Genomic DNA, 25,345 nt, shown 5'->3' on the forward strand with positions numbered 1-25,345 from the left:
CCGGGGCAGCCAGGCTACTAGGCCCAGCCCCCGATATCCCGCTTCCCTTCCCGCCTCCCTTCCTTTCCCCTGGGCCACCCCCGAGCAGCCTGCCTGCATAACCTCGGCCGTCCTTGTGGGGTTCAGTGCACGTGAACCTAAGGAAGCAACCCAGTAACAGGCTTACTTTCTAACTCCATGCCGAAAAAGCCTATCCCCCAACCTCCAAAAAGCCAGTGGCTTCCTTTGCCTAGACCGCGCAAACTCGGCAAGCCATCCAGTTTCCCCTCTTGCCGTGGCAGCCGGGAGACTCACGACTCCATTAAACGCTCAGCGGCGACCACTCCCGGGCCAGGCTCTGAGTGCCATCAACTTGCGAGCGCGGCTCCCAAGCTCCGCGTCCACCTCTCGTTTTTGACCTTCTTGCCCAGGCACGTGCTCTCACGGGCACCTTCGAATCCTTCTCGGCAAGTAAGACAAGCAAACGATCAGGCGATCGGCGAGCCAAACACAGCAAGCAGTAAGGACCCGCTCTTTTCCGAGCTTGTCAAGGGCCCGTGGTCCGTGGCGGCCAGGGCCTTGATCGCAACCACTCACCAGGCAGACGAGCTCTGGAAGGTCATCAGTGGTGGGTGGTGAGCATTTCCCTGCAGCGTGGGCGCGGCCTGCGGGGCTTGTGGCAGCAGCCCCGGGGGAGGCTGGGGCTGCGGGGCCGGCTGCCCCGGCCGCGGGGGCCGGGCAGGATTGCCCCACCGCCGGGGGTCCTGTTTCATCCATTGTCCGTGGATGCCCCACCGCGCCAGGTAAACCTTGCAAATGTCGTAGTTCATTGCCGAGTAATACAAAAGATCCAGGACCAGCAGCATGAACACGAAAAAGCCATAGATCCACACTCCCAGCAAGGCGGTGTAATTGCTGGGGGGAAACAGAGACAGACACTGAGAGCAAAGACAGCAACAGCCCCCATCGACAGTTAATCTGCGGGGCTCCTTCGGGGTCCCAAGCCCCTCCCTGGGGGCACGGTGTCCTGGCTCCCCTCCTCACACCCACCCTCCACTTCCTGTCCTCCTAGATCCTTGGAATCCATTCCTCTGTGCCCTGTCCCTCCCCGCCCCCCCCTCCACGCAGCATCGCCCCCAGGACCCAGGCGGGGGCAGGGATCCCAGGGAGTTGGGAAAGACCTTCACCCTCATGGGTGCTGCTCTTGGGCCTGCCGGCTGTCCCTTGGGGGTGCCCCTTGCTTGCCCGCCCCCGGGCCTTTGTGTGTGCTGTCCTCACCTCCCAGGATGTTCTCCTGCATGGATTACTGCCTCCTCCCTCCCTGTCCCCCAGCAGCTCCTCCCTACCTTACTGGACCCAGGGCAAACGCAGGTCCTCACTTCCTGAGCCATACACCCCTGGCCCTCGGCGTCCCCCCCATGGGCTGTGGGGGATGCGGCGGGGGCGCCCTGCCCCCGGGCAGCCCCTCCCCCTTCGGACTCTCCCTCTTGCCCTTCCTCAGGAGCCTAGAAAGCAGACGTGGGCTCAGCCTCCCTCCCTGCGCCCCACGCAGCACTCACAGCCCCTGCCGCCACTGCCCTCTCCCCCTCCCCCCAGCACTGCCACAGGGTGCGTGGCTGGGGCTCTCAGGGTCCCCGGCCAAGGTCTCTCTTGCTCATTCACCCAGGACTTCCCCACTGAGGGCTGTCAGCCCCAGTTTTAGGCCGCCGGGGCTCACAGCTCCTTTGTGAAGCTTGGCTCCCCGCCACCCTGCCCGACTCCCCCTTGGCCTCCTGGACACTGCTTCCCCCAGGAAGCCTTCCAGACATGCCGCCCCTCCTACAGACCCCTCCTCTGACCCGCAGTCCTGAGTGCCCGTCAGACCCGGCCCCCACCCCCCGGGACCGAGTCGTCTGGGTCTATCCGTCCCCCCGCCCCCACCTCCAGGCCAGGGTCTGAGTGTCCCCTGGGAGCCCAGGGAGGGCTGTTTCCTGGGCTGGGGCTGCTGTGCTCCAAACACTGCTCGCCAGGGGCTGCGGCTGTTTAAAGAGACTGATTTATTAATCACTCAGAGACCGCCTCCATCTGGTCCCTGCTGCGGGCATCTGTTCAGGTGGGTGAGCGCTGGCGGGTGGCAGAGAGGAGGGGCACTGAAGAAGAGCAGAGCCAGTGTCCCGCCTCACTGCCCCCTCCCCCAGCTCCGGCCCAGACAGGGCCCCTGGGTGTCCTGGGTCCCCACGGCAGGTCCCTCTGGACACCTGCCCGAGGCTGGAGAGCACAGGCCCGGAGCCAGGGCACCTGGCTCCGTCTTCAGGTTCCTCCCTGGCCCAGCTTTGCTGTGCGGCCTGGGAGAACCCCTGTGTGTCCCTGGCAGAGACCGTGTCAAGTCACCCCGCCCCGTCGTGGCCTCGGCAGCGAGACGGGGGCCATTGCCCTCCGACTCCTGGGCCCCGGGCCAGGGCTGTTCACTTTTGCTCACACGTGCTCTTTGCCCGGAACGCCTTCCCTCCCCCGTGCTCAGCCAGTTTCTCCCCCTGAAGACTTGGCCTGGGTGCTTGGAGGTCCCTCAAGTGGGAGGTCTCTGGGTGCCCAAGCACTCAGCACAGAGCAGGCCCCGGTCAGTGCTCAGGGCTTGGTATCTACTTGTGGGGAGAGGGGGGGACAGGCAAGTCCGTATCTCGGCCCCCCTCCTTCCCTGGTGTGGCCCCACCTCCAGCCACCACCTCCACGAGGCCTGCAGCAGTCTCGGGGGCTTGTTCGTGCTAAGGTGTGAATGACTGACAGCCAGGCCCCACACTGCCGCACGTCAGGCGGAAGCCAGCTTTGCCTGGATACATCTGGATGTGGAATTTCTGGGAGGGAACAGAGGCTGGCAGTCCCCGCCTGGCTCGCCGAAGCAGGAGTCCTGGGGTGGACGTCCACGTGGACAGAGGAGGAGGGCCTGGCTGCGGTCTCCGGCCCTCCTGCTTTCCCCAGCACCCTCTCTCCAGCCTCCCTGGAGCCCCCACCGCATCGCTCCGAACATCAGGTTTTTCCTTGGTGGTTCCCATGGCAGCGGCCTCCTCGGGGCTGAGGGAGGGGAGCGGGAAGCGGGAGGCAGGGCCAGCTGCTTACAGATGCTGCCCCTGCAGAGAGGGAGACCAGGATGCCAGCCCGGGGGTGGTGGCTGGACCGCAGCTGGGCCTGAGCCAGCAGGGAAACAAAAACAGTAATGAAAGCGGCAACCAGCGAACCTCACTCTTGGCGCTTCTGCACGGCGGCCCGTTCGGCGCTCACAGCCAACACGGAAGGGAGCATCGTTGCTATCACCACCATCCCCGTGTTACAGATGGGAAACTGAGGCTCGGAAGGGTGAAGAGACTCATCTAAGATCTCACAGCCAGTGAGTGCAGAGCCAGGATTTGAACTCACAAGTCTGGCCCCAGAGCGGACATTCTCAACCGTGGCGCCATAGCGTCCTGGACAGGTGCCCCCAGGTTCCCAGGGCAGAAAGGTCGCCTCGAGGCCTTGGTCTATGCCGCTCCTCTGCCTGGAACCCGCTCCCTACTTCCCGTGCGCGCGCCCATGTCTCAGCTCAGCCACCTCCTCCCCCAGGAAGCCTTCCTGGGTGTCCCCTGTCAGATCCAACGCCCCCCCTGGGGCTCCCAAAGTCACTGGGTTTCCCAGAACACACCGTGTCGTCTTGGCTGTTCTGTGGGATTGTTGGCCCCTCGAGCTCAGAGCTCGAACGCACGTCGAATGCTTCGGTGAGCTGGTGACAACGGAGACCTCGATATATAACTAGCTCCCTCACGAGACCTCACGTTCTCTCTGCACATTCACTAAGAGTTCATAGCGATACAGGCAATCACAGCACGCCGGTGCCCCATGCTTCTCGCTCCCCGCAACAATCCGGTGAGTTAGGAGGTCCAGGTGAGGACACGAGGTCCAGAGAGGCAAAGTCACCGGCCGGCTGGGAAGGGGCTGCGTCGGGATTCAGACCCGGGTCCGTCTAACCTCGGGGCGTGCTGAATCTTGGGAAAACCCCAAGGTCACGTCCGGATGTCCAGGGGGGGGACTTCCCACAGTGGCTGGGCTCACCCTGCCCCCCCGCCCCGGAGCATCCTGCATCCCACTGTGTTGCTCTGTCCCAACCGGCATTTGGGGGGATGGGGAGTGGTGGCCTGATTCCCACCCCCCCCCTCCCCCCACCCCCTGCTCAGGGAAAGGACGGGCGCACCGACAGGAGATGCAACCTTCACGGACTTCCCTGCCAGGGAGCCCTCGCCAGACGCGGTGGAAAAGCCCAGGCCACGGACAGCATCCCCAGGCGGCTCTCCTGCCTTTCTTTGCCTGCCTTCCTCATGGTTGGCCGGCTGGAATCATTCCGGGTTGTTGTTGTTGTTGTTGAACTTCATTAAAAAAAAAAGCGATTTGGACATTAATTCCACCCAGATGCAGGGGTCTTTGTTGTGTGTATGCATGTGCTTTGCAAAGGGCAGGATATCAAGCAGAGGCTGTTTTGTGGGGCAAGATGCGAAGCCAGCGGGAGCCCCAGAGGGCAGGTTTTCAGTGTATCTGGGGATATTTACAGCCTCCAATTCTTTTGGTGTTTCCCAAACAACAAACAAGAGCCTGGAGGGGTCTCACTGAGGAACTACTGGTTACAGGAGCAGGTACGTAGGCAGGAGGCCAGCTGTGGCCGGAAGGCAGCTCCCGCCGGCGCCCCAGAGACCGTCCCCGCTGAGGACCCGCCGAGGCCAGCGGGTCAGAAAGGTACACGGGCCGCAGGGCCCCCAGCCGACCTCACCTAAGCTACCTGAGCCCCGAACCCACTCACGAGGCGGCCTGTGGGTCCGTGTGACGAGCTGGTAACCCCGGTGACTACATTCTGGGCCCGAGAGAGGTCAGGCCCGCGTGGATTCAAAGCCCAGCCGGCGTTTCTCCCTCCGTGATCTCGGGCCACAGCCTTACTCTCCTCATCTGTCCAGTGGAGACAACGGTACCCCTGCTCGAGTGGCGGTGTTGTTTATGAGGCTTCATGCGATCACACAGGGCCTAGAGGGGAAAGGACCCAGCGGCTGCTGGCTCCTATGATGAAGGCACACAGGAACGCTCAATAGGCCTGGGCCCAGAGAGGCCAAGCGACGTGCCCGGGGTCACACAGCGGGATGGAGCCTGTTGGGCCAACGAAGCTGAGTCCGCTACTATCAAAATGCTCACTGTCCCTCCCGCCCCGCTGGCACCGGGCTTGGCCCCACGAAGACAGGCAAGAGGAGTCCCGGACAGGCCTCTGATTCTTGAGCCGCGGGGACGTACGGGGTGCCCGCTACCTCAGCATAACTGAGCCTGGAGGACAGGAGCACCTGTCCCCAGCCCTGCTCTGTCCCTGGTGCTCTGGGTGACTCCGGGCGAGTTTTCGCCCTCTCTGGGCCTCAGCCCTGGCGTCAGGGGGTCGGTGGGGCCTTCTTCACAGAAAACACCCCCACGTGGATCAAAGGAGCTAGGGTGAGGCCCCTCACGTCACAGTAAATGCTCAAAAGCGTTCCCCTCCCCCTGGCTCAGCAGAGTGTATTCTGACGAAGGAACGTCGTGATTCTAGAACCTCTCTGGTCGTTACAAGGCTGCCAGTGCGTCTGCAGGCTTCATGCCGAACAGGGCTTGAGGGGGTCGAACAGCCGACGAGAACATCTGGAAGCTTCTGACAGCCCTCAGAGGCTGCGTTCCGTGGCTGGAAGCGTCTGGACGGTGACACAAGGCCTGCGGGACGGGGCCCAGGGCCCCGGGGAGCCCAGGTCTTCAGGCACCGGGGAAAGGAAAGCTTCTGGGGCAGAGAGGTTTCACGTGCTGCCAAGTGGGGAGCCAGAATTCATCCACTCCGTCCTTGGAGGCCTTAGAGGACCCCTGTGCCTCCCGAGGGTCCCTCTCCCAGGCTCCCTCTCTTGCAGCCCACCTGCCTGGTGAAGGAACACCCGCTCACTGCACGAGACTCCGCCCCAGGCCACCTCTGTCCCCAGACAGAGCTGACGGCCGACCCTGAGCGCCCCGCCCCACCCCGGGCCCCGGGCGGACGCCCCCAAGGTGGGTCCGGGGCCCCGAGCCTGAGCCACCGGCCCCGGGAAGGCATGCGGCATGCGTCTCCTGAACGCCAAGGGCCCCTGCCCGCGTGGCAGGAAGTGGCACCTTGCCGTGGCCGTGGGCTCGGCGAGGCTGCTTCCCTCGCTCTGCCTGCCTTTCTGCCAGGCAGCCAGAACCAAAACAAACCATTCTGTTCCTCCAGAAAAACACAAATAAATAAGTCATCAGAAGTGCTCTCCTTTTCCCTGTCACCGGCCCTGCCTCCTCGCTGATTCACCAGCGGGGTGGGTGGGGTGGGCGGGTGCTAGGCAGGCGTGGCTGCTAATGGACCCCGTGCATCTTCAGAAAGCCCCACTGGGGGTCACGGCTGCCCTGGTCCCCCTGGACGGGCCGCGGCGGGTGCTCACGGGTCCGGGAGGTTGGCACATCCGGCCTCTTGGCTGAGATCTGGTGCGTTCCCCAGCATCAGACAAGTCCTGGCTTTCCAGGGACCGGTGACCCTAACAAGGGCCCCGGGCGTCCCTCAGGCCTCGACGGTGGCCGGACCCGGTGACCTCACCAGCCTGGGCCCAGCCCCTTCTTTCTTCCTCTCAGAGTAGCTGTGAAGGCAGCCACTATTAACAAAATAACACAGGCGTCTTGCCCAAAGGGGTCAGGGCCCCAGAGGGCAGGACGGTCCCCGAGGTGGCTACCACCTGGCTCTCCTTCACGTCCCTCCGGGCTGTCCCCTCTCTGCTGCAGGCTCCCCCTGGATGCAAGGCCCCGGTCTAGCCCCCTGAGCCCCAGTCCCTGAGCTTGGGCGACTGCCTGGGGGCCTCTGAGCTGAGCTCTGGATTAATGATCTCTAGATGATGCTGGCCTCTCTCCTCAGCAGGGCCCCGGTCTTGCCCAGGCCACCATCCTGGCTTCTGTGGTGCCCTATGTCTTTGTCCCAAGCACCACCCATGAGAACAGACCCAGCTAAAGCCCTCGGGGCGCCTCACGGCCCTCAGGAGAAAGCCCACAGCCCCTCCACCCTTACCCTCCCCCTGTGCCCCACCGCGCCCGCCCCCCGCCTCTCCCCACGGCTCCCCTTGGCTCTTGATTCCATCGCTGACCGGCTTCCCGGGGCAGGCAAGTTACACGGCCTCCCCGTGCCCACCTTCCCCACGTGCGACGTGGGCTAAGGATGGGCCGTGGGGTGCCTTCGGCGACATGCCGTGCCCCGTGCCGCGCGCCCCGTAAATGCTTTCTGGGGTTAAAGGGTAAGAACTAAGCTAGGCTTCTTCAATAGTTCCAGCCCTGCCCAGGGGAACGGCTTTATTTCAGGGCCCAACTCTTTATCACTGCAAGCAGGCCCCGCGGTGCTGAAATGATGGGGTATTCTGCGTGAGATCCTGTGGAAGGGTGCAGATTATAGAAACCTGTGGGCTTCAAAATGAGGATTCCAGACACCAGTCGCCAGAGCCTTGGAGAAGCCTGCTCGCCTTGCCAAGCCTCTGTCTCCCGTCTGGCTTTCGGCGGACAACGACAGCCCTCGGGGGTCCTAACCCCAGTGCTGGTACCGCCCTCCTCCCTCGGGGAGTCAGTCTTCGGTCTTATAAAAGACTTGGGTCAGATCCCAGGCTCGATTCCAGCCCTTGTGATGGACAGGACTTGCTAAACGACTTCACACACAGAATTATTCTAAGGCCTGAGCAGATGGCAAGATATTCAGGGGAAGCACCCATGCATTTGAGGAAGGAAGGGCTGGGGAGTCGGCCTTGGCGGGAGGAGGGAGATTTGGATGATAGTCAAGGAGTCTGCATCTCCCGCCTGACCAAAGGGAAGAGATTTCCCCGGAGTGATCACGGCACAGCGGCAAAGCATTCAAGTCCCAGCGCTGGACAGAGAGATTGGGGCTCAGACCGCCCCCCCACCCCTCCGCTGTGGTTCCACAGTCACTCAACAAACCCTCCTTCCTTCCAAGTGGACTTTTCCTTACCATGAAGAAAATACAGCCAGCCTCAGGCTCCTTGGGAAAATATTAGAAGCATCCCAATTAATATCAGGGACAAGAGAAGAATGCCTGATCACTGTAAAGATGGTTTTAGAGGTGCTAGCCAATGTGATTGGACAAGAAAAAGAATGGAGGCACAAAAACTGGAAAGCAGATAAAATTGTCACTGTTTGCAAATAGCATAATTGGAAATGTGATAGAATCAACTGAAAAAGTGTTACAAAGAGAATCTCAGTAAGGTAGCTGAGCATAAAATTCGTATATTTTTATTTATTTATTTTGAGAGAGGGTGAGCATGGGTGGGGGAGGGGCAGAGGGAGAGAGAGAATCTGAAGCAGGCTCCACACCCAGGGAGGAGCTCAACGTGGGGCTCGATCTCATGACGGTGAGATCATGACCTGAGCCAAAATCAAGAGCTGGACGCTCAACCGACTGAGCCACCCAGGCGCCCCTACAATTCTTATATAGAAGCCATTAGGTTTTGTCATCGAAACGAGAGTCAGTTGGAAGATGCAATGAAAGAAAAGATCCAGCATCAAAAGAAGCAAGGAGGAATAAACGCAAAAGATATGCAATACGATATCCATGAAGATAATCCCAAAACGCTACGGAAGAAAATTTGAACTGGGAAGACATACAGAGCTTCCTCAACTGATGACGCGGTTACGTCCCAAGAAGCCGGCTGTAAGCCGAAAATATTGTCAGGACACCCTGCACATCGCAGCTTCGCCCAGCTGCCCTCAAACGGCTCAGAACACTCCCGTTAGCCTGCAGCTGGGCAATCATCTGCCGCAAAGCCTTGGGTGATAATCAAGTGTGGACCACGTCACGTAGCTTAGCGCATGCTGTCCTGAAAGTGAAAAAAGCAGAACGGTGATTGACATAGGTGCAGACTGCTGGTTAAGTGTGTTGGAGGTCGAGCCCCATGGTCGCCTGGCCGGCTGGAAGCTGTAAGGCCGCCACTAGCCAGCCTTACCAACGAGGGTTGTACCATATGTTGCTGGCCCAGGACAGGATCAGAGTTCAGAGTACGCGTCCTACCGAACGCACACAGCTTGCTCACCCTGGTGAAGCTGAAAAATCCCAAGTCGAATCAGCTTAAGTCAGGGACTGTCTGTACTCTGTTCTTGGATTCAATGTCATGGCAAGTCCATTCTCTTTGGATTAACCCACGCATTCAACACGAGCTCAGGAAAAAATGCTACCGGGGAGCCAGACGACACAAGATACGTCCAAAGTTCATGTGAAAAAAAGAGCTGGGGGAATAGTCTAAGAAGGCATTGAAACGTGTCAAAAGCCACAGTGGTTAACAAAGTGAGATGCTAGTGTATGGATAGACCAGTGAAAGCCATGAGAATGCGTCACCATCTCGATACTCAGATTTATATATTTTAGTATGTAAGTTTGACGTTTACATCAGTGGGGGGAAGATGGGCAATTCAGTGAATGGTGTGGGGACAGCTGGCTGCCTATCTGGAAAGAAAAAGTTGGATTCCTACCTCAAAACTTACGTCCAAATAAATTCCTAACAGATCAAAGATTTGAAAGTAAAAAAATAAATAAATAAGTAAAACATTAAAAAAAAGCACAAGAAAACATAAGGGGATTTTTATGAGCTCCGAATCAGGAAAGACCTTCTCGGTCTGAGACAACACCCAGAAGAAGACACAAAAGAAAAGAAACAGATCCGATGTGATCCTGTAACAGCTAAAGATCAAGCATGAGGTGAAAGCATCACACATTCAAAGGCACACCGAGAAAATATTTGCAACACATCACATCCCCTTCATATATAAAGAGTGCCTGTAAATCACTAAGAAAGAACAGCCAGAAAAGTCAATGGGGACGGGGCGAAGGGCATAAACAGCTGGCTCGCAGTAAAAGCACACAGACGGCTTTCAAACATGTGGAAGGATGCTTCGCTTCTTTGGCTCGCGGTAAGAGAAATGCATGTCGTTTCGATCCCGCACGCCTTTCTTTACCTAGCACACTCCCACTGCCTTTCTGCCGGGGATATCTCTCTTTCTTTATTTACGCTCTTGGTCCCTTCCGTTTGGGCCTCGGTCTCTTGTGTTTAAATCGCCTTAAGGAAAGGGGCTGCGTGGGATTGATCTCTGGGTCAGCACTGTCGATCGATATTTGTCGTGCAAATAAATAAGGAAGGGAGGAACGAACGAAGGCGGATTCCTGGCCCAAGCACCTTCCACGCCTCAAAGCCTTCCACATCCTTGACATCGTCTAACTTCTGCAGCAGCCCTGGGAGCTGGGGGAGGTGGGCAGGGAGGTAGCCGTCGGTATGATGTGCCCATTTCCCGGAAGGGAAGGCTAAAGTCAGGCCAGAACGCCCGTCACCCGAAGGCTTTCCCAGACTCCTCCCGGGCCCACCCATCCTGTCCGGTGAGCTGCCAGCCGCCCCAGGGGACGGAGTGTTGGAGCGGGGCCGCGGCCCCAGCGCAGTACTCACTTGTGCACGTAGCCCTCGGACCCCGCCGTGAGGTTCGCCTGCATCACCGCCTGAAACTCTGTCTCGTTGCAGCAGTATTTGAAAACCGTGTTGTTATGGTGACAGCAGAGAATGAAGGTTTTGTTGTCCGAGAGCCGGGGGCAGTGGAAGCCGAAGTGATAGCGGCCTTTGTGGTCCGTGTATGGCTCGCAGACTCGGAAGTGCGCGGACAAGACTGGAAAACAGAGTCACCGGCTCAGCGGGGTGCTTCCCCGAGCCCGGCTGCCCTGGGAGTCCGCCAGCTCAGCCTGGCGCGCGGTGTCGCCAGCCTCTTCCCTCCCCAGAAGGGCTCTGGGGTCCAGTGGGAGCCTCACTTCTGCCAGGAAGCTGGCTCTGGGCTGCTGTCTCGGCCCAGCCCCCCTTGCTGTCAGCCCCGCTTACACTGTGTCCCCCAGACTGGGGGCCCCTGGCGGGCAGGGCTACATCTTAAGCCTCCGGGGCTCTGCACACGGCAAGGACACGACATTCGCCGAGCGCCTGCTCTGCAGGTCACGCGCTGTATCTCGTTGAACCCGCTTGGCCTTCCCACTTTACAGATGGAAAAACTGAGGCTCAGCGGCCTCCAGCGGTCTGCCTGAGCTGGTAAGGGGTGGTAGAGGGAATCCAGCTCAGGCCTGCCTGGGTCTGAAGTCCAGCCCTCTCCACTCCCCCGTCGCTGGCTTTAAGAACCTCTCCGACCCCGTGGGCTGGTGGCGGGCCTGTCGATAAGCCCAGGAAGCCTGGGTGGCGGGCAGCCTGGGTGAAGGAACCAGGCTGCCCTCTTGGAGGAAGCGACGCCTCCTCTGTACCACGGGTGCTACTGAACGAGTGCCCGAGACCCGGGCTTGGCCGCCCCCCTCTCACGGTCACAGGGCCGTCCCAGCTTTTGGACCCCGCGTCCCCCAGCTCAAGGAGAGGGGCCCCTATTCAGCCACAGAGGCTGCTGCAGGCCCAGGCCGGTATTTACCAGTCGCGCCGACGGTGATAAATAGGACCGAAAGCCTAAGCAGATGTAACAATGGAAAAAAACCTGGAACCTGCTGTCTCCGGCTTCATTAGTATCTTCATAAAAGGGATCGCTGTATCTAATTTGTATCGCTGAAAAGGGGCTTCTTTGGCTGAGGACGTTTCTCCAACCACAAAGCCTCTGGTTTTGCAAAAGCTCCTCAGCCATTTCAAAGCTCTGTGTCTGCTTAGAGGTAATCAGACTGCGGCCCACACAGCTCCCTGGGTGCGCCCGGGGCTGCCGGAGGGGAGTCCCAGCTGGGCTGCGGGGCCAGTGGGCGGACGGGCCTCTGTGAGCTGGGGTGCCGGGGCCGGCTCGGGTGGCCTCGTGAGATCCTGGCATGGCCACGGTGGGGAGGTGGGCCCCCGTCTCGGGAGTCAGGGGAGCGCCCCCAGGCCCTCTGCTCGGCCTCGACCTTGGGAAACGGAAGCCCCTCCTGCGGGGAGACAGGGGTCACTAAGGCTGCCCCGTCCTTGGTGGGGCAGGCACCGCTTCGTTTAGTCTCGTGGACTCCCATTGTACAGAGGTGAAGACTGAGGCTCAGAACGGTGATCTCCAAGTGTTGGGCCCTGACCTGCTGTGTCTACATCCCCTGGGGATGTGTCACAAGTGCAGCTCCTCAGGCCCCTCAGCGGCCCTTCTGAATGAGAAGCGCTGGGGTGAGGCCAGGCCCTGCAGGGGGGCTGATGGGCGCGGGTCCGGGACCCACTGGCCCAGAGGAAGGACGCCCTAACGGCTGGATGTGAGGGTGAGAGGCGGGAAGTGTCCCCGTCCAGACAGGCGAGGAAGCTCAGGGAGGGAAGGGACGGAGCGGGGCGGGGCGGGAGGTGGGGGGAGGGTGTCTTTGAGCTGGGTTTCAGGGGAGCCCGCTGTGCAGAGATGGGGTGGGGAGGGAGGCTGAGTAAGGCAGGGCACGGGGCATCCCCCTGGGTCCCCCTGGCCACCGGCCGCCACAGATGGTCAGAGTCACCTGTTTTGCCGTTTGGCAAAGACAGGGAGGCCACCCCTGCTTCCCAAGGGAGAGAGTGTGAGAGCCGACGGAGCCCAGGGCTAGGGGCCGGGACAGCTGGGTCTGAATCTTGGAGCACACAGGGTTACCCGCGCCATCAAGGCCTCTCCGTGCCTCCTTCCCCTCATAGAGGGGAGACCACCGGGGAGGGTTTTTCGTTTTTGTTTTGAAAGTGTATGTCTTTATTTTGACAGAGAAAGTGCGAGTGGGCGGGGGGAGGCGGGGGACAGAGAGGGAGAGGGAGAGGGAGAATCAGAGCCCGAAGTGGGGTCCGAACTCACAGACCGTGAGATCATGACCTGAGCTGACGGAGGCACCCGGCGCCCCTGAGGAAGGTTCTGTAAACAGCAGAGCATCGGCTGTGCTTCGAGCAGGGAGGTGTGAGTGGGTAACGCGGGGCTGTGCCTCCCGGCTTCTGGGTTCAGCGCGGTCCCAGGCTGTGCCTGGGGCCCGAGGACAGAGGGACACTCTGTTAGGAGGCCGGTGGGTCCTGAGGCACCAGGAGAACCAGCCCAGGTGGGGAGGGGACACCAAGGAGAGAGCGAGGACCACAGCGCGTCCCCATCTTGGGGACCAGTCTGGGCCAACACGGCCATCATCTAACGGCAGTGTGGCTGTGTGGCCTCGGGCAGCTCACTGTCCTTCTTTGAGCCTCAGTTTCCTCATCTGTAAAATGGGGGGGGGGGACCTTCCTCCTGTCTCCCGGGTGGCAGGGAGGACCCGATGAGCTAATGCATCGAAAAGGAGTCAGGGACGAGCTTGGTCCCCAAGGCCTTGGCCTGGCTTTGGCTCTGCTGTCCTGGGAGCCCTCATCCCCCAGGGCCCTTCGCGGCCTCCTTCTGAACCAGGCCCTCAACGAAGGGTCAAGGGCAGGAAGCTGGTGTGAATAGTTCTGCCAGAGCACCAGGCGTGCGGAGCCCCTGGGGACGAACGGACGAACGAGAGAGACAGAGAGACAGACGGAGACAGAACCAGAGATGGAGGGAGACACAGAGAGACAGAGGGGGAGACAGAGAGAGAGAGAGAGAGAGAGAGAGAGAGACAGACGGATGGACAGAGACAGAGGGGGAGGACCGAGCGGGCGCCTTGCTCCGATCGGGGCTTAGCCCGCCAGCGGGCCAGCTCTGGTTTGGGGCAGCTGGAGGGCTTGCTTTACGCCCATCTTTGCCAGCAGGGGTGCGAGAGCCCACCTGCCCCGTTGGGGGACGCCTGGGAGGCGGGTCAGGACCCCGGCCCCTGCACTAGCCGTCACCTCCCGTTAGCCAGTCTGGCGCTCAGCCTCAGTTTCCGCATCCGTGCAACGGGATGACCGCGACGTTTCAGACCTGGCTTTCGGGGGTAGGTAGGAAGTCGCGGGGAGACCTCTCCCGGGGCCGGCAGCCGCCGTTAACCCCACCGCACCCAGGAGGGCCCTCAGCCCGGCTCCCGTGGCAGGCACGTGGGGCGCAGCACACAGGAGGCTCCCCCTGCCGGGCACCGAACCTTAGCTGCCCTCACCAGGGGGGACGCGGGGTGCCGAGGGGCGCCTCCCTGCCAGCACCCGGACCCCGGCCCCGGCCAGCGCGGACCCCAGGAAGGGACCGCCTGCGCCCCCGCCCCCCACCCCGCCGGCCACCCACGGAGGTCCTACCTGCAGAAATCAGCAACGAGAGGACAGCGAGCACGTTCAAGGACTGCTGGCCACAACTGGTCATCATTCGGCTTGCATCGGTCCGTCGAGAGCCGCCTGGGTAACGAGATCCGGGAGAGGCCGGGTGTGGGCCGCCTTGCCTGTGGGTGCAGGCACCGGCCGGCGGGGGGGACACGGGCGGGGACGCGTGTGCGCTGGGAGCCGGGGCCGGGCCGGGGCTGATGGAGACCATGCCATCCAAGTTCCTTTCTGGAATGAGTGACCCCTCCCCCCACCCAGGCCACCGTCACCTCTGCTTCTTTGCACGGCAAAATGAGACTTGATCCAAGGCGGACGGATGGCTCAGGTGCGGATGGGACTGAGGCCGGTGGGCCGGCGCCCGGAGCGCAGGGGGGCGAGAACGGCCGTGTAGCGCGGGCGGGGGGCGGTCGGCAAGGGCCGGGGCACCTCCGGGGGCCCACGGGACCCGGGTCTCCCCGCTGGGCCGCTGGCAGTGCCTCCCATCAGCCCCTCCGTCAGTCGGCCCGGAGCCCGGCACCTTGCGGGGCATCGGGGGCACAGCAGTGGAGGAAACAGACGCCAAGTGGAACCGCGGGGACTCTGGCCGCGCCCGGTGTGCCTTCCGGCGACGGATCGCAGACAAGCAGATGAATATTTAAAACGCTACGAGGCTCCCGGGGACGCGCCCTGAGGAGCTGGCGGCCGGGACGCACACAGACACTGGCACGCTCACGTTCACGGCGGCCACGGGGCACGACGGTAACGGGCGGAACAGCTCTGGTGTCCGCGGGTGGGTAGGTGGGGAAACAGAAGGCGGCCTATTCACGCGGCGGAGGAGGATCCGGCCTCCCACAGGACGGGGATGCTGACCCGGTGCCACAGCACGGATCAACCCCGGGGGACGTCGCGCTCCGTGAAATGAACCTGACACCAAAGGACAAACCCCGTGGGATTCCACTCACATGAGGTCCCCGGGCTCGTCACAGAGACGGCGAGCAGGATGGTGGGCGCCAGGGGCTGGGGGGGCGGGGGGGGGGGCGGGGAGTTCGTGTGCAATGGGGGCAGGGTTTCAGTCTGGGAGGCTGGAAAGGGTCTTGGAGACGGGGTGGGGTGGTGACCGCGAAAGGGCTCGATGCCGCTGAACGGTGCGCTAAAAATCTTTAAAACGTGAAGTTTATGTTATGAGTATTTTACCGCAAGAAACGAAGCTACGAGGGGGAATAAAGCCAGGGGTCGGAGGAGGGATGCAGAGTGGTGCGGGGGGCGCAGGCAGGGTGGTCGGGGAGGGCCTCGGGCGGAGGCGACGGCCGGCAGACTCGAGGGAGGCAGGATCGAGCAGCGGGGCTGTGGCCGTTTGGAGGAACCGTGCTGCAGACTAGGGAGAAGCACGTGCAAAGGCCCTGGGGTGCGAGCAGCCCGGAGGCCAACAGGGGACCGTGGGGGGTTGCGGGTAGCAGGAGGCCACCTGAGGCAGGGCCTTGGCCCTCGGTGGCCACGTCACATCAGGGTGTTGAACCTTGCCAACATCACCCCCTCCCTGCAGGCGCGTGGGAGTGGAGGCTGCGGGAAAGGAGAACCTCTGGGTCAACGGCGTGGCTGAACCTGAGTCTCAGGGGGCTGTAAGCCGCGTGTGGCTGCGGGGAGGTGTAGGGACTCAGGATGGGGATCAATCTGCTGAGCACCTAACATGCGCCACGTTCTGGTTCTGCACACCGCACTCTTCCCTCGTGGCACCCCGTTGTGGCATCCGTGTCCACCCAGATCGTTAGGCTGCAGTCCTAAGAGCCCCGCACCTCAGAATGGACGCTTATTTAGAATAGAATTGTTGCAGACGTAGCTAAGGTGAGGTCACCCTGGACCCCCATCCAGCATGACTGGTGACCTTCTAAGAAGGGGAAATTTGGACACAGAGACATGCCCAGAAGGGAGGCCACGTGAAGACGCAGGCAGAAGCTGGGGTGCTGCATCTACAAGCCAATGAACCCCAGAGATGGCCAGCAAACCTCCAGAAGCTTGGGGAGAGCCTCGCGGACGCTCCCTGGGGCCGCCCAGAAGGACCCAGCTCTGCCCACACCTTGATGTCTGGCCTCCAGGTTGTGAGGGCACACGCTTCCGTCGTGCGAGCCCTCGGTGTGTGGGGCTTGTTCCGGTGGCCCCAGGACCCTGCCACGGACCCTCCCGTGGGAATCGCCCCGGGAGGGGCTGGGATCTGCACTGAGGTGTGAGGGGCGCTCACCTGGGAGCCGTACCCAAAGCGAGGAGAGAGGAGGCCTGGCCAGCCCCCTCCCCGCCCCGTGGAGACCCCGCGCGCCCTCCCGGCCAGGCTGTACCCCCAGGTTTTTGGGGGCCCTCGCGCCCTCCATCCTGGTTCTGCTGTCCGTGCGATCCTGTCTCCGCATTTGGTGAAGCCCTCCATCTCCCGGGGGAAGGTCTGAGAGCAGGGCACACGCTATAGAGATTCGCTGCCAGAAAACACAGTTCTGGAAGAGGGGACCGGGCGGGAAGGGCAGGGTGCAGTCCACAGGAATGGCCCTCCGACCCACCCCCCCACCCCCACCCCAGACTGTCCTGGGGCACCTGCTCTGGGCCCGCGCCCGGAGCCACCACAGCTGGTTTGTCCTCGCCCTCCGGAGCTCACCAGCCCATCAGGGAGGGCACGGGGGCACCAGCAGGGGTCCGAGGAGGCCCTGAGTCCCACTGACTGGTGGCAGGCAGAGCGGGAAGCCGCCCTGGGAAACCCAGAAGCTGGACACCTGGCAGGGAGGAGACAGGACCGGACTCCAGGCCAAACGCAGGGAGCAGACGGCTGGGCCCGGCCGGCCACTCGGGCCTCCCTCTCTCCCGGAGCGCGGGCAGGGCAGCGGGGTGGGCCGAGGCTGCCGGGTGTTGTTCTTCTAGAACGTGAGCCCGTGGGGGATGGCGTGAGTGTAAGAGCTGAAACACCTTCATGGGGTGGTGACTCAGGCTGACGTGGCGTCAGCCCCTGGGGAAGGGCCCCCCCACCTCTCCTGCGGGCCTCTCTGCGCCCACCGCCCACCGGAGCCCCACGGGCTGTAAGCTGCTTAATTGCTCTGAGCCTGGGCCTCCTCCCCGCCTCCCTCAGGGCCCTCCTGGGAGGATGAAGGAGATTAAAGCCTTTCAAAGTGCTTAGCAAGGATCTGCGCTTAGGAAACCCGAGGATCTATCCGGGAAAAGGCACCGCGGGGGTGGGGAGTGACAGGTCCCCTGACACAGCCCCTCCATGGCTCCATTCTGTAGGTGAGCAAGCCGAGGCCCACGGAGGGCTGACACGGGTCTCCAGACTCCCGGGCCCTGGCCCTTGTAGGATGGGGCGGCCCCAGTTGGGGAGCCAGGACTCCAGTCCAAGGGCCGGTGGGTTTGTTGAATGAATCCCGGGGTTGGGGAGGGGTGGGGGTTCCACTCTGCCTTGCACTCCCTCCTGCCATGCCTGCCCCTACACAGCCCTCCATATCCTGGGGGGGCTGTGTCCTCCTCTCACTCCTGGGAGCCCAAAGCCTGTGCCACCCTAGAAGTGGCTCCAGGAGGCCTGCCTTGACCCCATCAGCTGGGAGAAGTTTGTCCGTCCAGAGAGACCGCTCGTGTTCCATCACTTCTCTCATTAAAGCGTTAACACGTTTCTTCATTCACCTGTTGTCTCGATACCCACTCACTAACCCCCACTCTGGAACAGGGTCCGAGCTGGGTTCCAGGGACAGGGAAGAGGGCGTGGGCCGGGCACAGACGCCCAGCAACTCTACCTCCTGTGACCGGTCCCCATGCTCTCTTCCGTCAGGCCATGAGGGTCCTGGGCCGGGGCCCTGCCAGCTGGGGGCCACGGCCGCGGAGCCTGGGCTCCAGAGTCTGGCCAACACCGGCCTCGGGCCGTCAGGCCTGCCTGGGACGGGCGGGGAGAGGGGTACTGACGGGGCCAGCAGACTGCGGGCGTGTGGGCCCAGGACGCACTGCGGTCACATTTGTCCCCCGTCCAGAACCGGTCTGCTCAGACTCCACGGCCGGGTCGTGCTCCCCACCCCCACCCCGGGGCTGCCTGGGCATGAGTCAAGGCAGGGGGATGGGAGGGGGCAGCGGAAGCCACAGCCTTGTGGGTGGGGGCGCGGGGGCCCACGGAGGGGGCACTGCCCTACCTCCCCGGGTGCTGGGGGCAGCTCAGGTGCCAGAACCAAAGGCTGAGTCTGTGGAGGAAGAAATACCCATCGCTGTCACGTGGGAAGTTACATAAAAATTCCATTTCTAACGAGACAGCAAAACTCAGAAGCCGTCCCGGCCGGGTCAGAAAGTGGCTTTGGAAGGTCCGTGGCCTCGGTGGCCAGCTGTGCTCCTTGGTCTGTTCGCAGGGGTGACACGATCCACAGGATCCACATTTACAAAGCCCAAGCCTTCGCGGGGTCTGCAGCGGGGGACGTGGGTTCAGGGACTCTGAGTTCAGGTGAAAAGGGTGTGTCGTGCCATCAGGTACTGCCCCGAGACCCCCACAGGTGACCCTGTGGGGAAGGGCGGGCACCCTTCCTCCCGCCGGGTGGCCCTGGGTCTGGCTTTCTCTGGCTGAGCACCGCCCCCCCCCCCCCCCCCATCCCCTGAGTAGCGGGCGCTGACTTTTCAGTGTGTAATCTCAGGTAATTCCGTCCCAGGCGGGAGAGGCAGATCACCAAACGCGGCTCGTAAAGAAGGAAACTGAGGCTCAGGGTCACATAAGCCACTCAGCGGCTCAGACAGGAGGCCAACCCAGCCTATATCTTGCTCTCCATCTCAGACTGCAGGAGTTTCCAGGTCCTCCCCGGCACCCCCGAGAGAGCCCATTTCCCACGGACAGATCAGATTTATTGTCCTGGGTTCTATCTCCTTGGAAATTGGTAAATGGCTCGTTGGCCAGCCATAAAACTCAAATAACTGGGAGAACGTTCTGGATGAGCAGGACTCCCCTGAGCTCTGACCGCATCCAGAATCACGAGTCGGGCACGCATCTCTGCGGTCCACCCCTCGGGTCAGCCGGGGACTGCTGTTCCCCGATTCGAGGATTATTTTTAAACACCGAATTTGGCGAGGCTGGAGAGGAGAGGAAGGAGGGCATGTGGGGAGAAACAGAGCTGAGGAGGGTGAATGAAGTCCCCCCCGGGAACAACAAGCGATCTGTTTTCTCATCAGCCAGGCTGGGCGAGGGAGGGACGAGGGGCAGGGCCTGGGGGCTGTGCTGACGGGGTTGCCAAAGCCACCCCAGGCCGGGCGCCCGGAGACTGCCACATCCTCTCTGGGCGTCCACCGGCCCCTTTTCAGGCCACCCCACCCTCCCCCACTGGACGTGGCCAAGCGCCTCCTCCCGCCCGGACGGGGTCAAGGGCCGCGTGGCCCGGAAGTTGGGAGCTCGGACCACGCCGTCTGGGGCCAAGTCCTGGCTTCGCCTTTGTAACCACACCCCAAGTGGCCTGGGACAAGGCTCCCCGGTCTCTTGGGACCTAGAATGGGGATAAAAATAGTATCTAATCCACAGGACCCTTGTGACAATGGAGTCAGGTGATTCATCAGAGCGCCCGACACCGAGCCGGTGAACGGCAGGCTGCCTCCGTCCCAGCCTCGCACAGCCATCCAGGTCCTGGTGGGCCCATTGGACCCATCGGACCAGCAGCGCACCTCCTCGGGAGTCCTGCCAGCCCCGGGCTCAAGTCTACACTCACTCCTGAGGCCCTGCACGGTCTGGGTCTTGCTCCCACCTCCTTATTTTCTCTGCTCGTCAACTGTCAGCCCTCTCCGCTGGGCCTTTGCACATGCTGTTCCCCCCACGCCTGGGACACCCTTCCCCTCTCCTACAGCCGGACAACTTCGGCCGAGCTTTCAAGGCTCGGCTGGGGCGTCTGTCTCCCAGAAAGCTTTTCTCCCCCGGACTCTCTCACTCCCCTGGGTGGGTTCCTGAAACTCCGGCCTTGCCCCTGCCTCAGGATTGTCATGGGGGCTCCCCCGTCACCAGCGTGGACAGGACCGTGCTGCCTGTGTGCTTGGTGCCCTGCCTTGACTGCAAACCGGGAGAGGGGACCATGGGAACGCAGGCCTCGCCCCTGGGACCTGGCCACCCGAGCCCGGAATCTCCCGGCACTGGGAACAAAGAACACGTGACCAGTGACATGCCTGTCACCAACGCATGCGTGTCCCACCGTGCCCCTCCCCCGCAGGGGTGCACGAGGGGCGGGCGAGGTGGAAGGAGCACCTCCAAGGCCAGGCCCACGGCAGGGCGAGGACAGGTCCCGCCCCGGCCTCCTGGGCGCCCGGTGGCGGAGATCAGGGCACAGGATTAGGCTTTTGCTCCGCCTGGCCCTTCCCTGGGCACCCCTTTCCCCGGCTCCCCTGCCCCCATCAGGCCAGCCCGCGAGGCCCAGCTCAAATGCCACCTGGTCTGGGCAGCCGCCTCGGCTACGCCCCCCCACCCCCACCCCCACCCCCACCCCACGGTCCGGGGAGAGGCCCCTCTTCTGGAGGCTCGTTCAGCGAATACCTAATGGGCTCCACTGGGGGCCAAACCCAGTGCAGGGCAGACATAAGCAAGCCGGACACAGTCCGGCCGCCACGGGACTGTGGTCTGGGGGGTAGAGCCAGGAAGCAACTGATCCCACCATGAGTTAGTGGCTAAGCTTGGACCTTCTTCCTACTTCTAGCGGTGGTAGGAGCACTATGGATTAGCACTCCCCAGGGCAGGGCCCTCTGGGGACTCACAGACCTTCCTGCGGGTGGCAGGTGCCCAAGAGACAGGCGCTGGCACTAATGGGGAGGCAGCAGCTGGCAGCTGTCGAGGGCTGTCCCCAGGGCCGGGATGAGCGTCACCCAGGCGCTCACTCGCTTCTAGCCACGCCCCAACCCGAGGCTGTACTGACGCCCTTCCCAGGGTGCAGGCGGGTGGGGGGGGAGGGGGCAGGGCCCGGATTCAAACCCCACGCTCTGCTCCGGTGCCCTGTCTGCGCTCACCGATGAGCGTGTCCACACGCCAGGCAGCACGCACGCGCACACGCGTGTAAGCCCACACGGTGGCAGTGGTGACTTAACCTCCGGCAGGTCCCCAGGCTCCCAGGGCCCTCCCTTGGCGGCACAGACCTCACCCCGAGTTCGCGAATGTTTGTCTTCAGGACGACACCCACTTCAAGGTCGTGACCGTCTCGCTCCGAGATGTGAAGGCCGGGGATGAACACTCCGGGAGGCGAGACGCCCGCGTGAAGCCAGATCAGAGCGGCTCCCTTGACCCCTGCCGTCGTGCTCGAAGCCCGTCCACCTTTCCTTCAAACACAGATGGTGGCTTCCACGGCGTGCCCGGCACGGTGGCTCTCGGAGCGCATCTGCCTCTTCCACGGGGCCGCAAGCCGGACAAGGGCTGGGACCCGGGACCGCTGACATAACTCGCAGGGCCCGGTGCAAAATGGAAAACGCGGGCCTTTGCTACAAAGTTAAGTCGGTATCTCTGGACAGCGACGGCAGGACGACTGCGTGAATCGCAGCCCCGCGAAGCCGGCCCTGCTGAGACCGTGCAATTGCTGCTTGTCGCCATAAGCAGCATCGGGGTTGGCACGTAGTAGGCACTTGGTAAACACCTGCAGGAGTGGTGAATGAGTGTAGGCATCGTCGGCCCCATTTTTCAGATTAAAAAAAAAAAACCCTAACTTAGCGAGACTAAATGGTTTGCCTGGACCTGGAAGGTGGCAGGGCCATGACCCGAACCCGGGGCTGTCTGACTGCAAACGGGCTCACAGTGGGTGCCGGGGGCTGGGGGGGGGGGGGGGGTGACATCACCTGGCCTGGAATCCGAGCCCTGCCGTTCTCCGGCTGGGTGTCCTAGACAAGTTACTTCACTGGCCTCGGGTTCCTCGTCTGTGAGACGGGAACCGTGCCCCCACCTTGCTGGGGGACTGGGGACAGAAAGGACCAGAAGCACAGCAGAGCACCTAGCACCTAGCAAGTACTCCGAAAGGGGCTCCTGTCCGGTGTCGCCCACTGTTCCCAAAGCCAGCGGCTTAGAGCTTCCCGTGTGCCCCTTAGCAAACGGCGGTGTGTCTGAAACCATGCCTGCCCGTGAATTTCTGAAGTTCTTCCCTCCATGCTGTGCTTGTGCCTTTGGTCAGCGCCAACAGCCTTCGCTCTGACGGCTGGCTCATCGCTTCCCTGCCCGGTGCAAGCTTCTGGGGCAGGGGGCACTTCTGTGCCTCTCAGGCCCCCACCATACTTAGCATCCAGCAGGCGCTAAATAAATATTTGCTGCCCAAGGAGTAGAAACTGTGTCCACACTCACTGGTCTGGATGCCAGATTCACCTTACTGCCAAGAGCAGACTTTCAGAAGAAACAGCGTAGATCCAGGCAGAGAGCAGCGACATGCCTGCTCCTCCCACGGAGACCGGGTCCCGATTTCTACCGTCATCGCCAGTGACCCTGGGCATTAGCCTCATGGTGGAAGCCAGTGACCTTAGCCAAGAAACCCCAAACCCCAACTCTGGGGCCAGGGAACCCAGGTGGGGCATGATAACACCTGCTCACCTCTCCATCCAGGGAGGAGACCTCTCTGCAAACTGTAGGGTGGGGTGCTGGGGTGTTGTAACCAAAAGAGTGTGCAAGTTACCATTAACTTAGAAACCACTGCTGTCTCCTCCAATGCCCCCCTCAAGAACACATTCTTCCAGTTTCTCCTTCTAGGGCTCTCTCCCCTCTGCAACGCCCTCCCCCCAGCCAGCTGGGCTCTGGGTTCAAGTTCTAAACTCGGCCTGTTTCTGTGGCCCCCTTCCTTGAGCCCCTGCCCTGGGCCCCTTCTGCACACTTCCTGCACGGTACTCCCTCGACTGTTGGAGGCAGGCACTGCCGCTCTCCCCACGTCACAGGTGACGGAACTGAGGCCCGGGCAAGGGCACACAGCTGAGGGAGGCTGAGCCGGAAGTCCTAGTCCTGTCGAAGGCCCCGGGTGTTCTGCTCTTTCCCCTAGGTGCCACCCCGGGTCACAGGGCAAGCGGCTCCCCCCCCCCCGCCCCCACTCAGCCTCAGTTTCCTCCCTGGTTAAGGGGAGGGCTTAGCTGAGGCCATCGAGGGGCACTCTGCAAGTTGACAATCCTCTGCCTCCGTCTGTTCCCTGGAATTATCTGGCGGCACCATGGAGCTAAAACAACCCCTGGAAATCCCAGCGGCATTTTTTTCCCCACTGGAGAAACACAAAAATATCACATGAAGAATGAATCACTGTGTCAGGGCAGGAAGAGGAAAGACAGGCCCGCGGAACGCCTGTCTGGAGGGTGGCCTCGATTTCTCTCCCGACGCCGGGGCCTCTATTCCGGCCTCCCTCGGTGTGCGGGGCCCTGGCCCTGGGACCCCTCCTCACAGGGGAGAACAGAAGCCAGAGACAAGCCTCGGATTCCCACCTGTAGGTGGAGATAACACACCCACCCTGAAGGGGTGCCGGGAGGGACCACGGAGGCATGCACGGATGCATTCATTCATTCATTCATTCTTTCTTTCTTTCTTTCTTTCTTCCATTCCATTCGAGGCATGATGCTGGGCTGGGGGCTGCAGCCCGGTGGGCCGAACAGACCCGCCCCATCCTCACAAAGCCAACCAAATACCCACATGTGTGACTCAGGGCATTGGAGCAGATGGGGGGGGGGGGAGGGGGCTGACCTGGTCTGGGTCGGGGGCACCCCAGGGAAGCTGAGCTTTGACAGGTAAACTGGCCCGGTCCAGACCAGGAGAGGGTGGGCCTGGGGGAGAGAGCATTCCAGCACAGAGCACAGCTCGGCAGAGGCCAAGAGGTGCAAAGGGAGACGGGAGGGGAGGCAGAGGAAGGGGGAGGAGACCCCGTTCACCTATCAGGGCCCAGGTGAGCGCTCCGGGCACAGGGGACATGCCAACGGGCATCATTCGTGAAGACCACCAGCGACGAAGGGGGCTGCGCTCCTGGGCGGGGAGGGGACAGGAAAAGAGAGCAAAGACAAAGCGAGTGAAGCGGGGGGCGGGGCGGGGGGGGCATCTGAGCACCTACTGTGTGCCAGGCACTTTTGTGCATTCTTGGGCCTGCATTGGAGGGGGGAGGGAGGCGCTGGCCATGACCCTGTGGGGGGCCCCTCCGTCTGTCCACACGGTCCTCTGCTGGCCAGAGCTGGGTGAGTGCACAGGCCACCCCGAGGAGCCGGGTGGACAGGGGAGGTTGAAAGATTTACAGCTGGGCCACAAAGGAGGCCGGCTCCCTCCCCTTCCCTTCTGCCTTTGCACTCCCACGTGGCCTGAGCTGCGCCACAGATAAACCCCCTTTGTCATCCCCTGGGAGAACAGGCACCCTGCGGGCCACCAGGTCCAGACTGGGCTGGGGCCCCTGTGTCCCGCCACGGGGAAAGCGGGGGCCGTGGGGCCCAGGGGAAGTGCCGCCCCAGCCTGGCGGGGTTGGGGGCCAGTAGCCTCGGGACCAGGAGGAGTTGGGATTATCCGCGATTTACAGGTGAGGAACCAGGCATTTCTCATCTCAACTCGGCCCCGGGCCCACCCGGCTCGTCAGTGGCAGAGCTGGGACTCGGACCAGAGTGGCCTCCCGAGGGATGGGTGGGGGGATGGGGGCGTTCCCGGCAGAGGAACAGGGGGGAGGCGGACGGACGGGAGGGCTGTTTCAGGGCCACAGACGCGTTTACCAAGGGGAGAGGGAGCCGGAGGGCGGGCTCGGAGCTTGGGGCCCCGACAGTCGGGCTTGGGTCCCGGCTCGGCCACTTCTCAGCTGTGTGACCCTGGGCATGCTCCCGCACCTCTCTGAGCCCGGCCCGCCTCGACGTTTTTACGATACGATTCAAAGCAAACCCGCTGCGTGCCAGATCCTGAGAACCATGTATACAGACAGGTGGCTGGAGCGTCACAGGAGTGACCACCCTACGTAGGACAGGACCCACCGGCCAGCCTGGTGGGCCGGGACACAGGACGCCTGGAGGAAACCCGAGTCCTCAGCAAGCTTGGGGAGGCCCGGGGGAGGCTGATGTCACCACATCCTCAGAGTGGGTGCCCAGCTCTGCACGGTAAAGGGCACCAACGCCCCTCCCAGGCTCGGGGACGGCCCTGCTGGCCCGCGGGGACCACGCACGAGAATGTTCTCGGTAGCGCGGTGTAGAAGGGCAAAGCCCTGGGGACAGCCCAAGGGGACAGACGGGAAAATGCACTGCGGTGTGCCCAACACTGGAACACAGCCACGCCGGACGTCACAGGGTATTTTAGCAAC

At 62.3% G+C, this 25,345-nt stretch overlaps 1 protein-coding gene across 5 annotated transcripts in view; it reads right to left on the minus strand.

Annotated features, from left to right (window-relative positions):
* SHISAL1 (shisa like 1) overlaps positions 1-25,345 on the minus strand; it is a 135,183-nt gene that overhangs the window by 36,716 nt on the left and 73,122 nt on the right. For 4 of the 5 annotated variants that reach the window (XM_045463476.1, XM_045463478.1, XM_045463475.1 and 1 more), the window contains exons 2-4: positions 14,121-14,216; positions 10,458-10,671; positions 577-894 (exon numbers count right to left, since the gene is read on the minus strand). In XM_045463476.1, coding sequence (XP_045319432.1) covers positions 577-894; positions 10,458-10,671; positions 14,121-14,187 — 599 coding nt within the window. In that variant the 5' untranslated portion in view covers positions 14,188-14,216. Of the gene's footprint in view, positions 1-576; positions 895-10,457; positions 10,672-14,120; positions 14,217-20,622; positions 20,890-25,345 lie in introns of those variants that run through there. The other variant, XM_045463477.1, reaches the window with a different exon arrangement.

This window comes from Leopardus geoffroyi, chromosome B4, assembly GCF_018350155.1.
Source record: "Leopardus geoffroyi isolate Oge1 chromosome B4, O.geoffroyi_Oge1_pat1.0, whole genome shotgun sequence".
In the NCBI taxonomy this organism is placed as follows: Eukaryota; Metazoa; Chordata; class Mammalia; order Carnivora; family Felidae; genus Leopardus; species Leopardus geoffroyi.